Source organism: Polypterus senegalus, chromosome 12 (genome assembly GCF_016835505.1).
Source record: "Polypterus senegalus isolate Bchr_013 chromosome 12, ASM1683550v1, whole genome shotgun sequence".
NCBI classification, from domain to species: Eukaryota; Metazoa; Chordata; class Cladistia; order Polypteriformes; family Polypteridae; genus Polypterus; species Polypterus senegalus.
In genome coordinates, this window is record NC_053165.1 from 135,617,406 (window position 1) to 135,640,074 (window position 22,669).

General features: G+C 40.8%; 1 protein-coding gene across 1 annotated transcript in view; it reads left to right on the plus strand.

Moving 5' to 3' along the window:
• Positions 1-22,411, plus strand: part of LOC120541682 (neuronal acetylcholine receptor subunit alpha-3-like) — a 42,813-nt gene extending 20,402 nt beyond the window's left edge. Inside the window, exons 3-6 of the mRNA XM_039773552.1 lie at positions 1,201-1,245; positions 14,557-14,666; positions 19,021-20,137; positions 21,655-22,411. Of these exons, the coding sequence (XP_039629486.1) occupies positions 1,201-1,245; positions 14,557-14,666; positions 19,021-20,137; positions 21,655-21,783 (1,401 nt within the window). The 3' untranslated portion in view covers positions 21,784-22,411. The remainder of the gene's footprint in view (positions 1-1,200; positions 1,246-14,556; positions 14,667-19,020; positions 20,138-21,654) is intronic.
• The last annotated feature ends 258 nt before the right edge of the window (positions 22,412-22,669 follow it).

Below are 22,669 nucleotides of genomic sequence, written 5' to 3' on the forward strand. Positions count from 1 at the left end.
TTGTGGCTTGGCTGAGATATTCCTGACTTGTCGGCCAGTTCCATGAGAAGTGACAACAGGTAGCCGATATAAACTGATGATGAAACCAAAACGTTCTTCAGTGCAAATTTACAGAATTGGCCTGTTTAAAATGGAGCTAAAATACAGTCTGTATATCATACTCATCACTTTTGAGGTGTAGTATGTTTGTCATGTCAATGCATATTATACTAATGGATTGAATTGAATTATTATACACATGAGTTGTCATTTAGCTGGTTTGGCTGCATTTCCCTACTTGATCAAAGGTGTCACCATTTCCCAGTTTCTCAGAAATGTTAGGTCAAAGTTGCCATAAATATACGGAATTTCTCCTGTCAAGTTTTCCTTGATAAATCCAGAGTTTTGCATGGAAGGTTGCATATGCATATTGCGGCCCTCTTTTTTTGTTTTTCTTGCAAGTTTTATAAATCTGACCTCCTGTCCTTTAAAAATCCATTTTAGCTGCAGAGTTCTCTTCCTGGCAGTTGTGAAGATGGGACAGTTAATGGTGGCTTTGTTACCCCTGTTAATTATTCCCCAGGCCATTAGAGGGCCCTCTGGGTTTCACTCGCAGGAGTACTGGAGAGAACAGACAGTCTGGCCCTGCCAGTCACACTCTGTGTTATGAAGAGCATGCTGGGAAACCTGGTGCTGCTAGGAGGAGTTCCTCAGGGGTACCAGCATACCTTTGAGTGCTGGGTGGGAAACCTGAAAGTACTGGTAAAAGCTTACAAAGAAAGGTTCCTGGTCCCACATTCTGGATACAGGGGGCTTGGAGTAGACAGGTAGCCACTGCCAATGGCTTGATTATCAAAGAGGCCAGAAGTGACAAGACAGAAGCCTGAAATGTTGATGTGAAATAAGCAATGGGTAAATAGGGAGGCCTGGAATTTTAGATTTTCTCATTTTCAGAATGTCTTTGTTGTTTGCTTTGATTTTCACCCACTTTGTTAATAAACCCCCTTTTTTAGTTTGGTCCTTCTGGTCATTTTTTTGCATTTGGAAACAACACATGAGCGCCCTCTGCAGTCCACACTGTACAATATCTACCCCGAATAAGCAGATTACGTTCAAGTCATTCCCGGGCCTGTTATATGTGTGACATTTCAAGATGCTACTGAATACCAGAAAGCAAGATATTTCAAAATATTTGAAGTAACATCTCCTTGTCTTTTTCAGGATGAAGTGAACCAAATAATAGAGACAAATCTGTGGCTCAGACATGTAAGTCATTCTGCATTTGTTTAATTATAAACCAAGGAAAGCAGAAGTTGGCAAAGATATTTTTTCCCTTTATGTATGTATTATTTCTATTAGGCCCTGTTAATGTACATCAAGATTAATGAGTACATTCAGAATGCAATAAAAAAGAAGAATTTGTCAGCCAGACGAGGTAACGTCTGCCATTCCAGCCAGTTTAGATGACTGATGTCTGGCTCTGTAAAAAGTGGTCTTTCAATAAACAAGATCAGTTTTTCTATATTTTTCTATTCCCACATTTATAAATCAATTTATATTAAAATACTTTGGTAAATACTGTAATAAGCATATTACCCCATTGAATTATTGCCTTCAGATTTAGATATAAAAAAAGGAACTGTGTGCATTGCTAATTTTTTTTCCTGACATGTAATACTTGCAAATTATAAAATTATATCTTATTTTTTATCAGCCATTTTTTGCACATATTATTCCAAAACAATTTATATGTACATATGACACATTGCCTTTTTTTGTGTTAAACATAATAATAATTAAATATGTTCTCCCAAAGACATGCAGATTAGAGTGACTGGTATCTAAATATAAATATATATCATATCTGAGTGAATGTGGCTGTCACCTGCTGTAGTCTGACACCATGCCCGGGGGTTCACTGACAATGCTACCAGAGTCTGACCCCTCCAAAACCACAAATAAAAATAAACATGCAAAGAAATGCACCAATGTATGATATGGTGTATTTGTTTAACGGTTAGCTCAGTGCCTCACAGCTTTATTTCACGAACCTGTCTCAGCCTGTGTGGTGTCTGCTGTGAGAGACGCCACATGGGGACTGGCAATGGAGCTGGAGCTGTGCCTGGATCCGTACCTAGCCGGGACACCAGTGGCATGGAAGGACAGGGGTAGACAGTTTGCTCTGGGCATTGTCTTCCCCAACATGCTAGATGGCAGCCCCCCCCATGGTTAAGACACCAATATAGATTCCAAAAGGGCACAGTGGGAACTGTAGTTCTTTGGCTCAGTCCTGTTGGTTTCCATGGGTGCCACTAGGGGGCGCTAAAGGGATTTGTGAGCCCTGCTTTGTCAGGCTCCAACATCACCCCGAAGTGCTCCCAAGCCACAGGGAGCCAGAGTCAGGAGGAGGAAGACAAAGATTGCTGGAGGAGCAGAGGAGGGTTCTACTGAGAGCAAGAGAGTATGGTTTATGGTGTGGGAAAGGCTTCCTTGTAAGGGTTTCACACGAATAAACCTTGTTTTCACTAAGACCTTGTGCCTGAACCGTTTGTATTGGGAGTTTGTGGAGCTGCAGCGTCCCCTATGGAGCACACTGCAAATTCTCCCCATGTCATTGTGTTTTTTATAAAGATACTTTGCTTTTATTTCAGAACCTAAAGACATGCTTGTTAAATTTTAAACAGACTCCGTATAAAAGAGTGTACGAAGAGTGTAAGTTTGTCCTGCAGCAAAAAAGATCCCATTTAGAGCTAATTCTTAATTTAGGCTCCATATTGCTTGGATAGACCCTAGCCACTGTGATTCTGCACTAAATGAAATGTGTCTGAGTATGGATAGAACATTTGAGGAATAGAAAACACTGAGGAGGCAGCAAAACAATTCAGAAAGACTCAGACAAGCTTCAGAGCTAGGCGACCACTTGGAAAATGCAGTTTAATGGAAAAAAGGGCAAAGTGCCACAAATGGGCAATTCATTAAGCAAATAATAACAGGAACACAATCCTCGATCTCATAATCCCCCAGTTTAAGTACAAAATAGAACTGTTCATATCCAAATAAGCCATAAAAACCCCACAAGAGCCGCAGGAGTGTAAGGCGAGTTCAAGCACGGGTAAAACGCATGCTGAAAGAAATCTCTCAGTCCGAAAGTTTGTTTTAAAATATTTTGTGAAAATTAAAAACAAACAATCCAACAAGAATAAAGAAAAAAGTTGTTACACATGTAGAATAAAAGGCAAAAAAAAGAAAAAATGTATCTTCTCTAAACTTGGCTTTTCTTGTAAAACATTAGTTGTTTCTATACTTAAAGATTAGCTTCTTCTTCTGTACACTTTAAACATACGGCACAGCACATTCAATTAAGTGCTTTGTCTTACATGTTACTTGGCACCCAAAACACGCACACAAGGTGCGCAAGGCACGAAAGGCTCATAAGGCACGGTTTAAAACCATGTGCCCTCTACACCACTGTCGGGCAACCGGTGTGCCGCGCCGTGTAATTTTCTTGGGGCGCCGCGAAAACTTTTGTAAAATATTTAAAATTGATAGTGTTTTTAAACTTTTGGTTGATTAAAAAGATAATATTTTAAAAAATATATTTTATGTTGGAAAAACAGATACGGAACACTTACAGAAATTAAGTCTAAGAAACGTGAGAGACTTCAAATAATCGACAAGAAAATGCGCGTCTGTCTTTCGAAAATTGATCCTCGCATCAATCTCATATGTGCTGAAAAACAATCTCGACGTTCACATTAATTAAATTTAAGATTTATCCTTTGATTCCTTTATTAATAAAATGTCTTTCAAACTTGTAAAATTAACTGGTTTTATTGGCGATTGTCCATAGATTGTGTCATTACGACTTTATTTATGGGCAGTCCCTCAGGTGCGCCGCGAAAGAAAAGTTTTGGACTTAGTGCGCCACAACTCGAAAAAGGTTGCCTTTCACTTCTCTACACTTTACACATGGCAAGACTGATCACTAACTGAGAATAATGTTTAGTCAGAGAAGCTAGAAATAGCTAGAATATACCAATTCAACTTATAGGAACCTCCCATAGATTATGCACTAACGTTTAGTAAAACATTTATGTATCTTATGTAACTAGCAAATGGCTCTTACACCCACCACAAAACCAGATTATGACAAAAGCCTGTTAAGCCAAGGAGAGCTTTTAGACTTTGTGGCAACACTGCTGTGCTTGTTTACTACTAGAAAACATCAAAGTCAACAGAAATACAAATAGAAATGTTGCCTAATGCAAGATCATTGTTCCTCTAGATAGGAGACCAAGAGCATTTCACCAGAGACTTCTAGAATGACTGCTTGCTCCACAATGTACAAAGTGTCTGTCATTCTTGTCACGAAAGGCCCTCTATCAGCCTAACATTAGATCTGAAGTGTAAGCAGGTCCATAACTCACCGAGGTACCCCAGGGCCCAGAGGATAAATAAGCCATCCCTCTGCTTTTGTGACACTGCTGTTCAACTGATCAATAATAAATCCCAATATCCATTAGCAAGTAAGACATATTGCACTCTTAGACAAAAAGCTCCACTTCACCTTTAATTTATGCTGCTAATATCGACAGTCTGTCTCACTCACACAACTTCCTATACACAGGCTTGTCATTTGTTCAATAAAGATTTTCTTCAGACAGAATCTGGTTAAAGCCAGGGCTAGATCTGGAGTTGAAGGTATTGATATAAAATTTAATTAAAACTTACTTAACTGACATATTTAATTGATAAGACTTGAAGTACATGAGCAACCCCACAAAGGCTTGATGGAAATTTATGTAAAATTGTAAAAAGGTGGTACCTCAGCATGGAAAAGAAAGGCCAGAAGAGCTCAGAGTTTAATCAGCAAAAGACCCGCATTCTCTTTTCACCGTCTGTTCATTGTTTCGTGTAGTCCAGCTGTAAGGATTCATTCCACAACAAGCTCAACAAGTTATATGGCGTAACATTTAGCAAGTAAGTTAACTGAAACTGAAAGTTGGTGCATTTCCCATTTTTGATTTACTTCATCCAAGAGTCAGTTATTACATTTTTGTTTCTTAAATAGTTTTGTTAAAAAATGAGTCACAATCCAAAGTAATAGCCACAACAGAATGCAATTCTATGTGTTAGTAGACAACCTTAAATATGCGTTTTTTTAGCGGCACTTGACGATAGAGTTAAAAATGGAGCACAAAGAGGCTTGTGGTGGCTCAATGGGTTTCATACACAGCAGAGTTAAATTCAACTGATGAGCAAATGGCATCGATTGATGTGTGTTAGTGATGGAGGGTCTGTGACTAATTGTTGTTTAATGTTCTTGAACATAACATTTCTGAGTGTATTCCCAATAGAGTAGTATGCAATAATTAGTATTTGAAAAATATCTATTAATACAAGGTGACCAATACTAGCATAAAATCAGTATCAATATTACCCTATGAAAGGAGAAAAAGAACAGAAACAAGTCCCCCATCTAGCTATTAACATTAGTTAAAACACAGTAATTTGTTAAAATTATATACAGTAAATAAATTACAAATTGGAAAGGAACTGATTGATTGCATAACAGGAATATGAATGGTACATGATGGGCAAGAAGATCACGAGCTTGCCGCGATTGCTTGTGTATATCTGGGGCTCAAAGATCAGGGGCTGTGCGCCAGAGATCAGGGGCTTATGCTGCTGCTGGAGTATGTGAATTTCCCCTTGGGATTAATAAAGTCTATCTATCTATCTATCTATCTATCTATCTATCTATCTATATAGTACCTTTCATATCTATCTATCAATCTATCTATCTATTTATCTATCTATCTATATAGTACCTTTCATTATCTATCTATCTATCTATCTATCTATCTATCTATCTATCTATCTATCTATCTATCTATCTATCTATATAGTACCTTTCATTATCTATCTATCTATCTATCTATCTATCTATCTATCTATCTATCTATCTACCTCCTGATGCCACTGTCCATTTCTAAACCCATCTTGTATTTATATCAGTTAGGACGGCTGCACCTTTCCCTTTTTATTAATTGGCTTAAACACCATGTTGATTCTTTACAATAACAATCTCCAGATAATATTGCTCAATCGATTCAATCTTATATATGCTTACATAATTGCTTCCCTTTCGTTTATTTCCAGAAATGTAAATTTTTTGTCCACTATTAGTTAAGTTACCTAAAGCCCCAGGAGAGGGGCGCTGCTTTGTGCTCTGCCTGGTGTCTGACTCACTTGCATTGGGCATTCGAGTGACTATCAGATGGGGTAAAGAGGAAAATCTATCAAAATATACAAGTTCAAGCAACTGCTCTTACCATAAAATTGAAACAGTAAATGAATTTCTAGTTGAAGTCGCACAGAACATTTTCCTGTTTTAAGATGAATGTGTCTGCAAATTCACCAATGCATTTCAATGGGAATTGTTGAAATCTTAAAACTTCATACAGCACTATCTCTGTGAGATATCTAAATAAAAAATATTTAAATAAAGATAAAGATATCTAAATAAAAAATGATTATATTTATTTGTAGAATAAGTGTGCCGTATTTCAGTAAAACTGGTCCATGGGGGGCCAAGTTGTTTCATGGAAACAGACAGATGGACAGTGGCTTTCACAATAGGTACTTTGTTTATTATATGCTAAAAATGAAAAAGTACACTGAAAGCCAGACAAATCATCTAAAGGGATCTGGACTTACTCTGTCCCAAAAATGGCACTTAGGCTTTTAAACAGCAAAAGTTCAAAATGTCCAGAAATGAAGAGAGAGAAACAGTAAACCTCTTATCCATCCATCCATCCATTATCCAACCTGCTATATCCTAACTACAGGGTCACGGGGGTCCACTGGAGCCAATCCCAGCCAACACAGGGCGCAAGGCAGGAAACAAACCCTGGGCAGGGCACCAGCCCACCGCTGGTAAACCTCTCACCTCAGGACAAACTAAAACAAATTTCCTGTAATAATTGCATTAATCCTCACCCCATCTTATGTAAGCCAATGGTTTTTAAACTAAGGGCTGCGGCCCCAGTGAGGCTGACATTATTAAAAACATCAATTCCAGTTTTCAAGACTGTCGTTAAATTGACTAGCTTTTAAATACCACTGATCAGTGGTAAATAGTACATTAACCCTACAAATACGACTCACACAAATTCCCAAGGGGCACTTAACCCACTATCTGATTTCTAAAGTTACATTTCATTTACCTCAAATGTCGAACATGAGAATGACATCTCACCCCAGTCAATTGCGTTCCAGTAAAGCATTCAGAAAACCGATACAAACAACTATAGGGAAACCTGTTGTGCTTGCTCTTTGGGAGTACAGACAATCACTAAACAAGTTGATAGCAACGCATTACCTGGTATTTTGCACATCCAGGCACCACAGCAACATGTCCACAGATAGACATTGGACAGTACGACTGATTAATGAGACACAGATAGACAGAGATGCTAATAAACAATATAACACTACAGCTTTCACCTCTGTTGATACACAGTGCAGCCATCTTGGATTTTGAGGTCAGTGTTAGTGAGGCACTCATGACTTTCAAAGTCGGATATCCGACTTGCGGAGGTTTTCCACTTGAAACTTCCTACTCGGAACTCAAAAATTCTGACTTCCTAGTTCAACTGGAACATTGCAATATGCAAGAACGAATTGTGCAAAGCCTTTCTCTTCAGATTTTTGTCCATGTGTACCAGCGCATGACAATCACAGAGAGAGTGAAGGCTGTTATCCCTACAAATCCTATAAATACTCCTGGGTGGTACATGTGGGAACAAAAAAAAAAAAAGAAGTAAAAAGTTGGCTTAACCTGTGGTTCGATTCCACCGTTCTGGTGTAACACTTCTCTCTCCTGCCTTTCCAAATCAAAGTCTTTCAAAGCTGACATTGGCTCTGAGAGAGCCACTGCCATCTGCTTCCACATCTCACACCAAGGCTGACAGAAGTGAGCATCTCAGGGGAGTGTCGTCTTTCACACCCCTGTCCACACTTACGAATAGGCTGTCCAGAGTGTCTACCTCTCTCAGGTGTTACAAGATTTTTAGTTTTGGTGAACTTGTTTCTGTAATCAATTTTTATCAATGTCAAAAACAAACAGAGGTGGGTAGAGTAGCCAAAAATTGTACTCAAGTAAGAGTAGCATTAATTCAAAATAATATTACTCAAGTAGAAGTAAAAAAGTATTTGGTGAAAAGACTACACAAGTACTGAGTAACTGTTTGAACATAATAAATTATTTATTTTTTAGAAATGTTGTAATAAGACAGACAAAAATATAAAATAATGTGCAAATTCTGCTATTTTCAAATCTATATATTATCAGGGATGCCAGGGGCCATGACCCGGCCGGGACGTCATGAGGGACCGGATGTGGGTCTGTGCCCACCCTGGATCACATGGGGGTCGCCTTCCTGGTTGCTTTGGGGGCCACGGGTACAGGGCATGGAAGCTCCACCCTGTAGGGGTCCGTGGTCGCCGCCAGGAGGCGCCCCAATGCCTTGGGGACCTGTTACCCCAGCACTTCCGCCACACCAGGAAGTGCTGGGGTGAAGAATTAGGACGGTGCCCGGAGAGCTGCCGGGAGGACAGCCGGCACTTCCGCCACGCTGGGGCGTGGCCAGAAGAGGAATGCCGGAACACCTGGGGCTCATCCGGGGACTGTATAAAAGGGGCCGTCTCCCTTCATTCGAGGCTGGAGTCGGGAGGCGGAAGGACAAAGCTCAGGAGAGCTGTGGAGGCGGCCTGAAGAAAAGGCATTGTGGCCAGGATTGTGTGTTTTGGGGTTTGTGCAGGTGACTGAGGTTTGAGTGACCATTGGACTGTGTCTTAGTGACATTATAGTTGTAAATAATATTGTAAATAAACGTGTGGTGGTTGAGAAACAACATGTCCGCCTGTCTGTGTCCGGGCCGGGTTCACAATATATAAAATTCTTTTTGCGTTTGAAACGGAAATTACGTATGACCACAGAACATATTATAATACAGGAACTAATCACTTTGTTTGTGGATGCCATTTTTATATCATCTTTATGAATTGTTATTATTTGTGTGAGAGTTACTTTACTGATATTGAAAAGAAGTAAACACAAACACGCCGATCCATCCCATAGAAGTGCGCCCTGCGTCGCCCTCTCCCAGCCCTCCTCTCTGGACTCCAGTGGCGAGCCGTCGGCCGCCAGGCACGTTCTGACAGAGAAGTTTTATTTATTCGTCCACGTGACTGTCGCGGAAACTGCCACATTATAACTTTTTTTTTAATTGGCAGTACTTGATAGTAGAAGAGATGAGGAAAACAGCTTTGAGTCTTTCTACTTTTTAACTGCGCCGAGCTGTAAACAATGTGAAGACGACACCGCCTTCAGCGGCGAGGGGTTGTAAGAACAAAGTGGACGCTCGGAGGCACGGAATGTCAGGTTGCTCTGCTGGGTTGAGACCTACAGACCAAATAAGTGGCAGGTCTGGGATTCTATCATTGGAAAACTATTAGAATTTTTGGCTGCTATTGTGGCCAATAAGATAATGTTCTGGTACAAACAGAGAAAGAAGAGAAATCTAACAGAAGCAGAGTGGAGACGAGCAAGGAGCAGAGATAGATAAGATGAAGGAGAGGGCCAAAGCAATTGAAGTCCAAAGAACAACCACAGTGGGACATTCCCAGAACTTGTGGAGAAAGGTGTCCTGATGGCAGAGTGAATCAGGGGCTAAGCCCATCAGGAAACACTTTCTAGGGTAATAACAGACTCTGTGAACAATTTTATATTGGAAGTGTTGATGGCTAGAATTCCTAGAGGAATTTTTAATGTTTTTAAAAACTGTGTTCCAACAGTACAGAAGCTCTGAACCGCACTGTGAACAAAATTACGGGATAATCCTTATCTTGTACGCACATGAAAATATGTATGTATGGGATACCTTCACATATGTATAAGATGTTTTCATGTACGTACACTGTAAAAAAAATAATGTTAAATTTATGGTAAAGTACTGAAAGCTGTGGTTGCCAGAACTTTACCGTAAAAAAGAAGGTGACAATATTTTTAGGTCTATGGTATAACTTTGTAGTAAGTAACTGTTTTTTCTTTACAACACATTCCAAAAGAAGTGAACGTTTAGCCATAACCTGATATCCACACACTGTAATAAATATTCCAATCAATAAACCATTATAAAAAACACTGTCAAGATCAAACACCAGTACACAAGTTGCATCAGTAAAGTAATAACAACTAATAGCAAACATGCATCATTTATCTCTATTATAAAAAAAATCTTGGGCAGGAGAAGAAGAAGGCGAGATGTGATCTTCTCAGAAGACACTTTGATGTCCCGCAAGAGACACTTTCACATCCTGCGAGAGACATTCTAACGTCACGTAAGACAAGGCAGCGAGACAAAAGGATAGCGACAAGCAGAACACGCACCTCGGCAGCAGCAGCGCAAAACCAGTAGCTGATCCTTAGCACGTGTCCTGCTACCCCCTTCACAACGCGAGTGGCAGAGACGCGAAGTGGCTGTAGTATAGCCCACCCCTGGGGAGGTCTGGGGGTGGGGGTTGAGCAAAGCAAACGAGACGCGATCATCTCGGAGAGACACTTTGACGTCATGCGAGACTAGACATTACAACCTTAGGAAGCAAAAATCGTGAGACGGTGACTTTTGCACGTCACACCCTACTTACAAATAATTTATAACAAGTTAACGGACATCAAACCTAGCAGTTGTTGGAATGCTTTTGGCAAACAAACCTCAGGTGCTCCCAGCTCTTAAAACAACAACAAGCAACAAGCAGAATACGCAGCTCGCCAGCAGATGATCTGAACGCATCTCCTTAGTGTGCGTTCAACCCCCCTAAACATGAGCGGTAGAGACGCGAAGTGGCAAAAGGACAGCTGCTTTCCAGGCTTTTAAATGATCGATGCGCAGCGCGACAAGCAGAACACACAGCCCGCCAGCAGCAGCAGCAAGAAAGCAGCATCTCCTTAGTGTGCGTTCAGACCCCCCCTTCACAATGCGAGCAGTGCTATACGTCCCGTGAGAGGGAGATTTAACCACGCCCGGGGCAGGAAATAAAGGACAAATATTGTTTATACAAAAGTTTTAAAATAAAAGTGAAAATAGTGCATATGTAACAATTCCCATGAAAATAACAAGCTCTTTAAATTGTATATCTGGTAGTGATGGATCGTTCTTGAACGATTCGTTCATTTTGAACGAATCTTTAATGTGACTCGGGAAGAACAAGTCGTCTTGTGGGAGTGATTCGTTCAGTCGCGCATGCATTTGCAACTTCCTATAGTTTCTGTATTGGAATTGATTCACCTGTTTCGAGTCCTCGGGTTTTTCGAGTCATTCGTTCATCACATGACAGCCCCATAAGTTTAACCAACTCAGTCTGAGCCGGAAACAGAATTGATTAGTTCATCTCTCGAGTCTTCGGGTTCGAGTCGTTCGTTCATCACGTGACAGCCCCATAAGCTTAACCTAGTATGCAGTCTGAGCCGGAAACAGAATTGAACGAAATGACTCAAAAAATTATTCTTTCATTTGGCTGAACGAGACTCAAAGGTCCGAGTCGGTAAAATGATCCGAACTTCCCATCACTAATATCAGGTGAACCAAACCTGGGGGTGGGCGAGCTAAGCGAGGAGGCTTAGTAATTATATGAATTGAGAAGAATTCAATGTTTAAGAAAGTTATGGCACGTTGTCTGGTGGAGAAGAAAAGTTTGCTTTTGTGGTGTATGGTGCCTTACCAGTGTGAGAGTTTATCGAGTACAACCCACCATAAATCATCTTTCATGACCTCAAAAACCCTTCAGCACACAGGGAAAAATATGTCTGCTAACTTGGTTTAAGTTTTTTTCCCTACTGTTCAAAAGTATGCGGTTCACTAGGAACAATATGGTTAAAGGGGGCGTGTCCTTATGCAAATATCATAACTTCGGTGTTACTGAAACAGTGCTTTACCGTTTTACATTTTACAGTTGTTTATCTTAACATTTTTACACTGTAAAATGAAAAACAATTTTTTCAGTGTAACTGTAATGTATCAGTAAATGATATATAGCATATTTTGAAGGAAGAAAAATATTTATTGTACAGAACTTGGCTGTAAAAAATAATGAAATGTATTGTTTAAGATATACTGGTAATTTTCAGTAGAACATAAGATAACTTTCCTTTTTTTCAGAAAAGGTATTTTACTTTCACCATTTACAGTATTTTTATTGTTAAATTTACTGACATTTTTTACAGTATACGAGATACTTTCACATGCATATGAGATAAAGTTAGATTAAAAAAATTACAAAAGTGCACTTCAGATGTCCTGCACGTATGTGAAAACATCTCGTACATATTTGAAGGTATCCCATACGTATGTGTACTGCAAGAGGTGGCCCGGCCACAGACAGACATGACAACATAGTGTCCACAACACACACGTTTATTTACACAAATATTTACAAATTATTTACAGTGTCCAGTCCTTAGTTCCTTCGGCCACCTCCACTCCTGTCTCACAAACTCCATCCTTCTTCCACCCGACTTCGGCTCTCTGAATGGAGTGAAGCAGACTCTTTTATCTTGTCCCAGATGTGCTCCAGGTGCCTGATGATGAACTTCCAGCAGCACTCCCCAGTGTGGCGGACGTGCTGCCCTTGCACCCGGAAGCACTCCGGGCATAAACCATCCCTGGTCTGTCAGCACTTCCTGGAGACCCTGAAGCGCTGTCCCCCAGGCATCAAGGATCGTCTGGGTGCCCAAGGAAAAGAGGTGCCCCTCTCCCGGTTCCTCCTTCCTCCAGGCGTCTTGGTGGGGCATTCCTGGCCGTCTATCACAGTACGTATGAGATGTTTTCAAATATGTATGGGATATTTTCACATATTGTATATACGAGATAAGAGCTATCCCATAATTTTTTTCAATTTGCGGTTCAGAGCTTCCATACAACACAATGGCAGTGATCGGGAAAGATTGTTCATTTCATTTTTGAATGACCGGGATAGATGCAGGTATGGAGTCGCAAAGGTGGGCGTACAAATAGAAGATGAGGGTGAGAAAAAGTAGTTAAATAATGGATGGTTGGGATAAGAAAAACGTACTCCTCTGCATATCCTGAGAATGGATTGGAGGAAGAAGGAATAGTATATTTGTCTTTCAGAAATTGAGAAGAGGTGAGCCTGATTCCATCAAACAAATCGTTGAGAGTGCTGACACCATGTGAAGCCCAAAGTGGGTAAAAGATGGGTCAACCCACCAATGTTGAGAGAGCTATTGTGAAACAATGGTGTGAAAGAGTGCCCATGTGTTCTGGAGCAAAGGTGCTTTTCTAGCTTGTGTCAAACATAATTTATAAGAGGATTACGTTCGTCTGCTCCCTTTTTTGTTTTGAATCCAATAAATGGTAGGTGTTAGTTTTGGGGAACTTGTTTATTGTACCATCATTTTGAAACAGGTTTTAGAAATTGGAAGACTAACGCAGAATAATATGCAATGAAGTCAAAATATAATTATTATTAATAACAAAATATACATATCTAACGTTTCAATTTAGTATTATTAAGATTAACCAACAACAGAAAGCTATTATGTTACACACACAAAATAAGTGTTGGGAGTTGAGAAATGTCACTTTTAGTTATACTTAGTCAGTACGTAACAATTTAAAACTGAAAGAAAATGGGGATGCTTTCAAAATATTTTAATTCCTGAAGGTGCTACCTCAAGAAAAAAAGCTGAAGACTCCTGGCCGTGTGATACCTCGTGACATGCAATCACATACGTCTACAAAGTCTGCTGTAGTTAAGGATTTGCTTCAATTAAACAGTTTAGTGTTATACAAAATCATGCAGTATGACTACGTTAGCAGTAATCGAAATCTCAGATCATTGTATTGGGTTTATAAAAATGGAGGGTACTGACCAGATTAGTACAACATTTTTGGGGGTCCTTGACATACTTTGGAAACCCCTGTTCTAAGGTAATCTGTTAACAATGGCTGAGAGAGATGAAATATAAGCTGTTTGTGTTTGAGGTGAATTACCCTGAGAGGTTCAAAGGACACAAATGTTGATACTTAGTTCAGGCAAATTTAAATTTGACAGAAGCACAATGTCCTTGGCATCTCACCTTGGGAACAAAACACACATGATGTTGCTGTTAAAAACTCTAATGTTAGGAAGCAAAATCTGTAGCAGACTATAATCCATTAACGTACAACTCAATTTATGAAACAAAATCTAAAGCATTAACTACCGCCATTTATTGCAAAATAATTGCATCAGACAGCAGACCACTAAATAGTATTGAAGATACAGAGCTTAGGGATGTCATTCAGTATCATTCAATCATATCAAAAGGCACAACTCTTCACAGTGTGAGGAGCTAATAAGTCGTACTGTAGTCATATTCACCCGGGACAACTAGACATCGCTAAAACAGCAAAAACAATCCAGTGGTAGAAACATACCAGTTCCTATACAAATGTAGACAGTTTCAAAAGCTGGCAGTGTACTCTTAAGAACTGTCCGTGTCTTCCACAGATCTGGAATGACTATAAGCTAAAGTGGAACCCGAGTGAATATGGAGGTGTTGAAATTATCAGAGTGCCTTCTGACAAAATCTGGAGACCGGATATCGTCCTCTACAATAAGTAAGTATCTATTTTGTTAAATCATTTTTACTTAGGGCAACACGGTGGCGCAGCGGGTAGCACTGCTGCCTCGCAGTTAGGAGTTTGCATGTTCTCCCCGTGTCTCTCCTCTCACAGTCCAGAGACATGCAGAATAGGTGCATTGGTAATTCTAAATTGTCCCTGGTGTGTGAGTGTGTGTGCCCTGCGGTGGGCTGGCGCCCTGCCCCGGGTTTGTTTCCTGCCTTGCACCCTGTGCTGGCTGGGATTGGCTCCAGCAGACCCCCATAACCCTGTGTTAGGACCTGGGAAGGGAACCCGGGTCTCCTAACTGCGAGGCAGCAGTGCTACCCACTGTGCCACCGTGCCACCCTTGGCTGTATGTTCTTTGATTAAATCAGTTAATGATCGGCTTACATTTTGCCTGTTATAGTGAGAGCTGTCACAAAGCATTTTACAAATCAAAAAGGTTTGAATGAACGTATGCCGTCCTAATTAAGGGCGTTCACCAAAAAAATGTAGTGATTTACTTCATGAGGTAGAAGTATAGGAGCTTACAAGGGAGAGACGCATCGAATTGCCCCCAATTGCCATTTCCGGTGAGTGGAGTGGGCAAATATGCGTGCCAACTTTACTTGTTTACTCTTGAGAAGAAGACGCCTTGATGGTCACAGTGACGAAGTATTCGCAATAAGCTTGCCGTTCTGTCTTCGATATTTCTTTTTTCACAGCAGCCGAGTGCTAATCCCATAAGAGACAAAAATATAATTCTTTTTAGTATTCAAGTGATTAAATAATTCTGCAAGAAAGATATATTATGTAATACTTTTAAAGAAGCTTCCCGTTCATGAAAAATGACTAAAGAAAAATCATTTGCAATATATTGAAAAACTAAAAAGTAAAAAATAAAATATATTTCATTTTTTTAAGTAAAACAATTTTATTTACTTTAGTTATAAATGCACTAAAATGCAAAAAAGAAAATTTTCTTTAACCACAATTTTCGTGGTTATATGTGACTATATAAAATCGTGGGGCACACATAAATTAATTCACAGTCCCCCGACCTAAATATCACTGAATATCTGTGGATAGATCTCAGAAGAGCAGCGCACGCAAGACGGCCCAAAGATCTTGCAGAATTAGGAGTCTTTTGTAAGGAAAATGTAAGAACTGAAAGACTCTTAGCTGACTACAAAAAATGTTTGCAGGCTGTAATACTAAACAACACTAAACAATACTAAACAATTCTTACTTTGTGAATTTCCCCTTGGGATTAATAAAGTATCTATCTATCTATCTATCTATCTATCTATCTATCTATCTATCTATCTATCTATCTATCTATCTATTAAAAATCTTCATAGGGCTTATTTTTATAGCAGTACAGTCAAAGATGCCTTTTTGGCCAGAAGTTCTTCTCAAGACTCCAAGATGACTCCAAGATGATACTGGAGGTGGTTATAAGGCCACGTTGGCGGAAGGGCCTGGGGCAGGTGATCAGAAATAGGAGGTGACATCAGGAATCTTTGCGTTGTCGGTTTTATGGCCTGCAGACAGAGAGAGAGATGAGAGGCATTAGGTAACATGGGATGGAATTATCATTTGATGATCACCGAAGTAGCCTCCCAACTGCTCATGTCTGACACCGCTCAAGATTCAAGATTCACAAGTATTTATTGTCCATCCATCCATCCATCCATTTTCCAACCCACTGAATCCGAACACAGGGTCACGGGGGTCTGCTGGAGCCAATCCTAGCCAACACAGGGCACAAGGCAGGAACCAATCCCGGGCAGGGTGCCAGCCTACTGCAGGTATTTATTGTATTGTTATTGCATACAGTGAAACGAAACAACGTTCCTTCAGGACCATGGTGCTACATAGAATACAGGAAAATGAAGAATCCATGACACATAACAAAAAGACACAATATATAACAAGGTGCATGTGAGTCAAATGTGCAAACATGTGCAACACTGCTGAGCAGATATCAGATCGGTCCATGAGTGTTCAGGAATCTGACTGCTTGGGGGAAAAATCACATTCTGGTGGTGAGGGCCCGAATGCTTTGGTACCTTTTTCCCAAATGGCAGAAGGGTAAACAGTGAGTGTGAAGGGTGTGTTGGGTCGTTCACAATGCTGGTGGCTTTGCAGATGCAGCATGTGGTGTAAATGTCCATGATGGAAGGAAGAGAGACACCGATGATCTTCTCAGCTGTCTTCACTATCTATTGTAGGACTTTACGATCCCTGACCGTGCAATTTCCAAACCAGACAGTGATGCAGTTGCTCAGGATGCTCTCTATGGTTCCTCTGTAGAATGTTGTTAGAATAGCTGGTGGAAGATGGGCTTTTCTCAGCTTACGCAGGAAGCAGAGCCGCTGCTGGGCTCTTTTGGCTAAAGAGCTGGCGTTGTAGGACCAGGTGAAGTTCTCAGCCAGGTGGACACCCTGGAATCTGGTGCTATTGACGACCTCCACAGTTGAGCTGTCAATGTTCAGTGGCAGATGGTCACTCTTAGTCTTCATAAAGTCAACAATCATCTCCTTTGTTTTTTCTACATTCAGAGACAGGTTATTGGCTTTACACCAAAAGGGACAGATTCATCTTGGAAAGGAGTCATACAGGGTGTATGTGTGAGGGAAACAGAGAACAGGCAAGAGATATGTTCAAGCAGTACTTGCAACTCTTATGAGATCCACAACTCTGCTTGAATCCATTGGACTGTGTGTGTCTTGGGAAGTTTCCTGGCTTGGATCGACTCACAGAGTCAGGGAAAGTGAGTGCAGATGGTATTATCTCTGACCCCAAGTGAGCCGGATGTATGAATCTGCAGAAAATGAAAAACATGGAGAAAAGATCACAATCTCCCCTAAAAAAAATCTTCAAAAAATTAAATAAAAAAGGACAGAGACTGTGGCTAAACTCGTTGCACCTTTGTATAGCAGCAGCTCTGTCAGAAAAGTAGTCATGCAGAGGTGTAAACTGACATAGTAACAGTGACAAGATATGCAGCTACAATTGGCAAGTCTGACATACCCTACTACTAGAACTTGTGCAATGTGACATCATCTGCTTAATGGCAGATGGTACTGTTCTTCTCATACCTCTTCGCTAGCATGTGTTGCAAAGCCATAAGTAGGAAAAGCTGAAACCAAAAGTGCAAATGAAATCAGGCCGGAAAACAAAACAAAATTTGTTACTGGGAGCACAAAGAGATCAAAAGTGACTAAGCCAAAATGCAAAACAAAGTTAAAGTCAAAAGGACACAACAAAACAAAGTGCGATACGAATCCAATTTTTGTTTATCCAAACACGGATAATGAGATGAGCGTTGTGCCAGTATATAACGTGTTGTGCTGATGACGTCACGTTGCACCGCAGGCATTCCCCTGCCAACTAGCAATCAAAACAATGTGGCACATATCAAATGAGTAAATGCACACACAAGGATATAATTAAAGTGTAATCACAACAGCAAACACGTGATTAAAACTAGACAGTTTACATGTTCACACACACCCAAGGAAAACTCGGCTGGAAACAGGCTAGAAGCACTTGGCGTGAAGACAATTTCACATACTACAAGAATACTACTTCTAGATAAGTAATCTCATTGATTATATGCTGGAAAAATGGAAAAAAAGTGCTTAAAAAGATAAACTTGAGGTTTATTCTCCATCCATCCATTATCCAACACACTATATCCTAACTACAGGATCACAGGGGTCTGCTGGAGCCAATCCCAGCTAACCCAGGACACAAGGCAGGAAACAAACCCCAGGCAGGGCACCAGCCCACCGCAGGGCACACACACACACACCAAGCACAATTTAGAATCACCAATGCGCCTAATCTGCCTAATCTGCACGTCTCTGGACTGTTGGATGAAACCCACAGAGACACGGGGAGAACATGCAAACTCCACTCAGGGAGGACCCGGGAAGCGAACCTGGCTCTCCTAACTGCAAGGCAGCAGCGCTACCCGCTGCGCCACCTTGCCGCCCGAGGGTTATTCTAAACATTTCAATCATAAGTTAAATACCTGAAAGCCTACTGGTCCACTGATTGGTGCAAATAAACTGGGAGATGTGGTTCCATCATCAGTTCACTCTTTAGGCTTTCTTTTCCAGGGTACTGGAGGTTTTGGCAAAAATGAATAGAAATGAATGATTACTTGAATTTTATGAATTCACATAAATGAGTAGTGAATATGCCACTTCATTTCAATTGGTAACATTTTCAGTATTTCCTAGTGCTGCATTTTCAGAAATAAGCTTGCACGTTTGAATACCATCCACTGAAAAAATTACAAATGTGTTGCTGCCATAATAAGATGCGTTTCTTCTTTTTCCCCTTCCTCCTTTTCTAGTGCTGTAGGAGATTTTCTAGTAGATGACAAGACCAAAGCTGTTGTTCGTTATAATGGTGATGTGACCTGGATGCCTCCTGCAATCTTCAAGAGTTCCTGCAAAATTGATGTCACTTACTTTCCTTTTGATTATCAAAACTGTACAATGAAGTTTGGCTCCTGGACATACGACAAAGCAAAAATAGATCTTGTACTCATTGGTTCCACAATCAACCTCAAGGACTTCTGGGAGAGTGGCGAGTGGATGATCATTGATGCACCAGGCTACAAGCATGACATCAAATATAACTGTTGTGAAGAAATCTATCCAGATATTACTTACTCCTTGTACATCCAACGGCTCCCTTTGTTTTACACAGTCAACATGATAATACCATGTCTTCTGATTTCCTTCTTGACTATTCTGGTTTTCTACTTGCCCTCCGATTGTGGGGAGAAGGTGACCCTCTGTATCTCTGTGCTTTTGTCCCTGACTGTCTTCCTCCTTGTGATTACTGAGACCATCCCGTCCACATCTTTAGTCATTCCTTTAATTGGGGAGTATCTTCTTTTCACCATGATTTTTGTTACCCTGTCAATTGTTATCACTGTATTCGTGCTAAACGTTCACTACCGAACTCCCCAAACTCACACCATGCCCCAGTGGGTTAGGACTGTGTTCCTCCATTTCTTTCCCAATGTGATGTTCATGACACGGCCAAAGAAAGAAGCAGAAAAGCCATCATCTCACCACCCCCACCAGTCATTTCAGCCCACGTTTCATTATTCACACCAAACACAGCAGAAAAAAATGTCATCATCTGGTCATCAGAGACAACCAATTTTCATCGATACAGAACTCTCTGAATTAAGTGGTGTTGATTGGAAGACTAATGCTGATGCTAAGAGTAGGTCCATGGAAGGCGTCTTTTGCCAGCAAGGGCATTGCTGTTGGAACCAAAATTGCACTGTGCACTCTTCTGAGTCTCAAGGAGATGACGTGCAGGAAGCCATGGGTACTTCAGACTTTCTCTGCACCTTTCTCAGTGTCTCTGCTCTGTCCCATGAAGTTGGTGAAGCCATTGACAGTGTTCGGTACATTGCCGAGAATATGAAATTGCGCAATGAAGCAAAAGAGGTAAATATTAATACATATGAACAGAAAAAAGGTGTTTCTTTTTGTTTCACTTACTCTGTGTGCTTCTCTAGTACTTGTGTCATTGATGATATGTATGGTGTGTGGCCTGTAGGAGGCGTCACTGAGCCCCAAATTCCAGACAACACTACCACACACAAAGTTCAGCAAACAATGCTTTGAGTTCAGATACAGTGTTTTTATTTAATAGCAAAGTGTACCTTTGACAGGCTTATTCCCACACTGGACAACACAGTGCAGGAATGTTGTCCATCTCCTCTCTCAACTCACTAGGCCAAGCGGAGGGCTCTCTTTTAACACAACTTCACAACATAGTCCTGGGTTTAAATAAAAGGTGTTTATTTCAGACAATACCTCCACCAGGTTTCAGTTTCCAACTTGACAAACACACAACATGCATTAAGCTTCTCCTCCTAAACTCCGATGCAGTCCACCTTCTCCTGACTCTGGCCATCCAGTGGACGGAGGTGGCCACTTTTATGTCAGACTCAGAAGTACTACCCCTGTCAAGGAGGAAGTACTTTTGGGTCAGTCAGAAGCCCCTAAAAGTAGAGACAGCCCTCCACAGCACTTCCCGCTGTCGGCACCCAGGGAACCTAAGAGACCACAATTCCCAACCTGCCTTGGAGATACAGGAATGGGGATGTTGACCCAGGAATGCTGCCATTTAGTGTGTTGGGAGACCATGTACTCCTGGAAGGCAGTCGCCCAACACCCCCATATCCCTCCTTTATACTGGCCTCCGTACTACGGAAGTTATGGAATTTGTCCCGGCTAGGATGTCAGCCCAGCATTGCCATTCAGGAAGTACTTTCAAGCCAGGTAGGACCACACCAGTCCTTGTGTAGTTAGTATATAACGATTTCCTCCTGGAGGCCCCAAAAGAACCCAACAGAGCAGTCCCACAGGACCATAACTCCCACAATGACCTGCAGGCATCCTTAATGGGGCTTGCCAGATGTGGCCCTGCCACCCAGTGTATGGGGGATGCTCTCAGGCAGACACCCACTGTCCTGTCTTTCTTGCTTTTCAAGCACATCCGTTGTGTCCTTTTGTGGCTGCTGGGATGCCAGTCACAATGTAGTTGCTGCAGCAGGATTTTTGATGTCCATGTCTTGGCCTATCTTGGTCTAACACAGCTCCCTTCCTTTATAATGGCTACCTGGCCAGGCAGGGTCCATCCCAGTTGGGACGCTGGTCCTTCCATCACAGGTGAGGATGAACAGTCTCCCTGTGCCACACACCAAACACATAACTGTCAGTTTCATTAATAATATGAGTTGGTTTCATAGGGTTTCCATGAAAATGCATGTGTGTTATGAGCTCTTGATCACGATTTTGTCCTGGCAGGTCCACATTGTCTCTGGTGTTAAGTTGTAATCCTGACTGAAAATGAAGAAATTTGGGAACATGCACTGAAAAAAGGGTTATCTATATTCATAGAAAATGTTTGGATTAATCCACTATAATCTAATTTCCTCTTCTGTGCTAATTTGCAGATCCAGGATGACTGGAAGTATGTTGCAATGGTGATTGACCGGATCTTCCTGTGGGTCTTCATCTTAGTGTGCATCTTAGGAACAGCAGGGCTCTTTCTTCAACCCTTGCTGGTGGCAGATGATCCTTAATCTAAGAAATGGCATTAGGATTTAGACAATCTTAAACAAAAATGAGTGTAATATTAAACCAAATTTAACCTGTGTACAACTATACTACATAGAAACAAAGTTAGAAAGGTTAAAGTTAACTGATGTAAACGTTGGAACATTTCACATTTTTATAGTTACTTCATCCAATAGTCTTCTATCAAATTTTGTTTACTAATTTTTTTTAAGAATGAGTCATATTTAAAAATAACAGCAATAATAGACTGCAATGGCACGTGTTAGTAGACCACATTAAATATGCATTTTTTAACAGCTCTTTACAATGTCGTGTAGTGAAAAACGTAACCTAAACCATCATTCATCTTCTGACTCAAGACTCAGATGGCCAGTGAGGAAAAAGCGCCATTACACCCAACTCATGCTCACTTCTAGGACTACTTTGGGGTTCAGATATGTGCTTCACTCTGAGTACTCTCCTGCAGTACCGGCAATCCTGAGCCTCAAGTATTGTTTGAAGGTGCCATGGCAATGATGTCTAAGGCCACATAGACACTTCAAATGACCCCGTTTAGATTTTTTTTCCTCATATGTGACTCAGATCTAATATTTGTAACATGGGGTTAACAATAAAAAGTATTTGGAATCACAACTCTCCACTTCCAGTTTGATGTTCTGATTTCAAAATGGATCTTCACAGTCTATAGCCAACCTGAGGTTGAATCAGAATTGTTCAGTAATAAAAATGATTTTTGCATGGCTGAAATCAAACTAAGCAAGCGTGCATATCAATAATGGTGGTCCACATCTGCATGTAACTCATCTCCCACTCTATTTCAGACAGATACTGACCACCTCAAGTGTGTGTTTGCTACTAGAGTCACTGCTATTGGATATGGTACAGGTACTG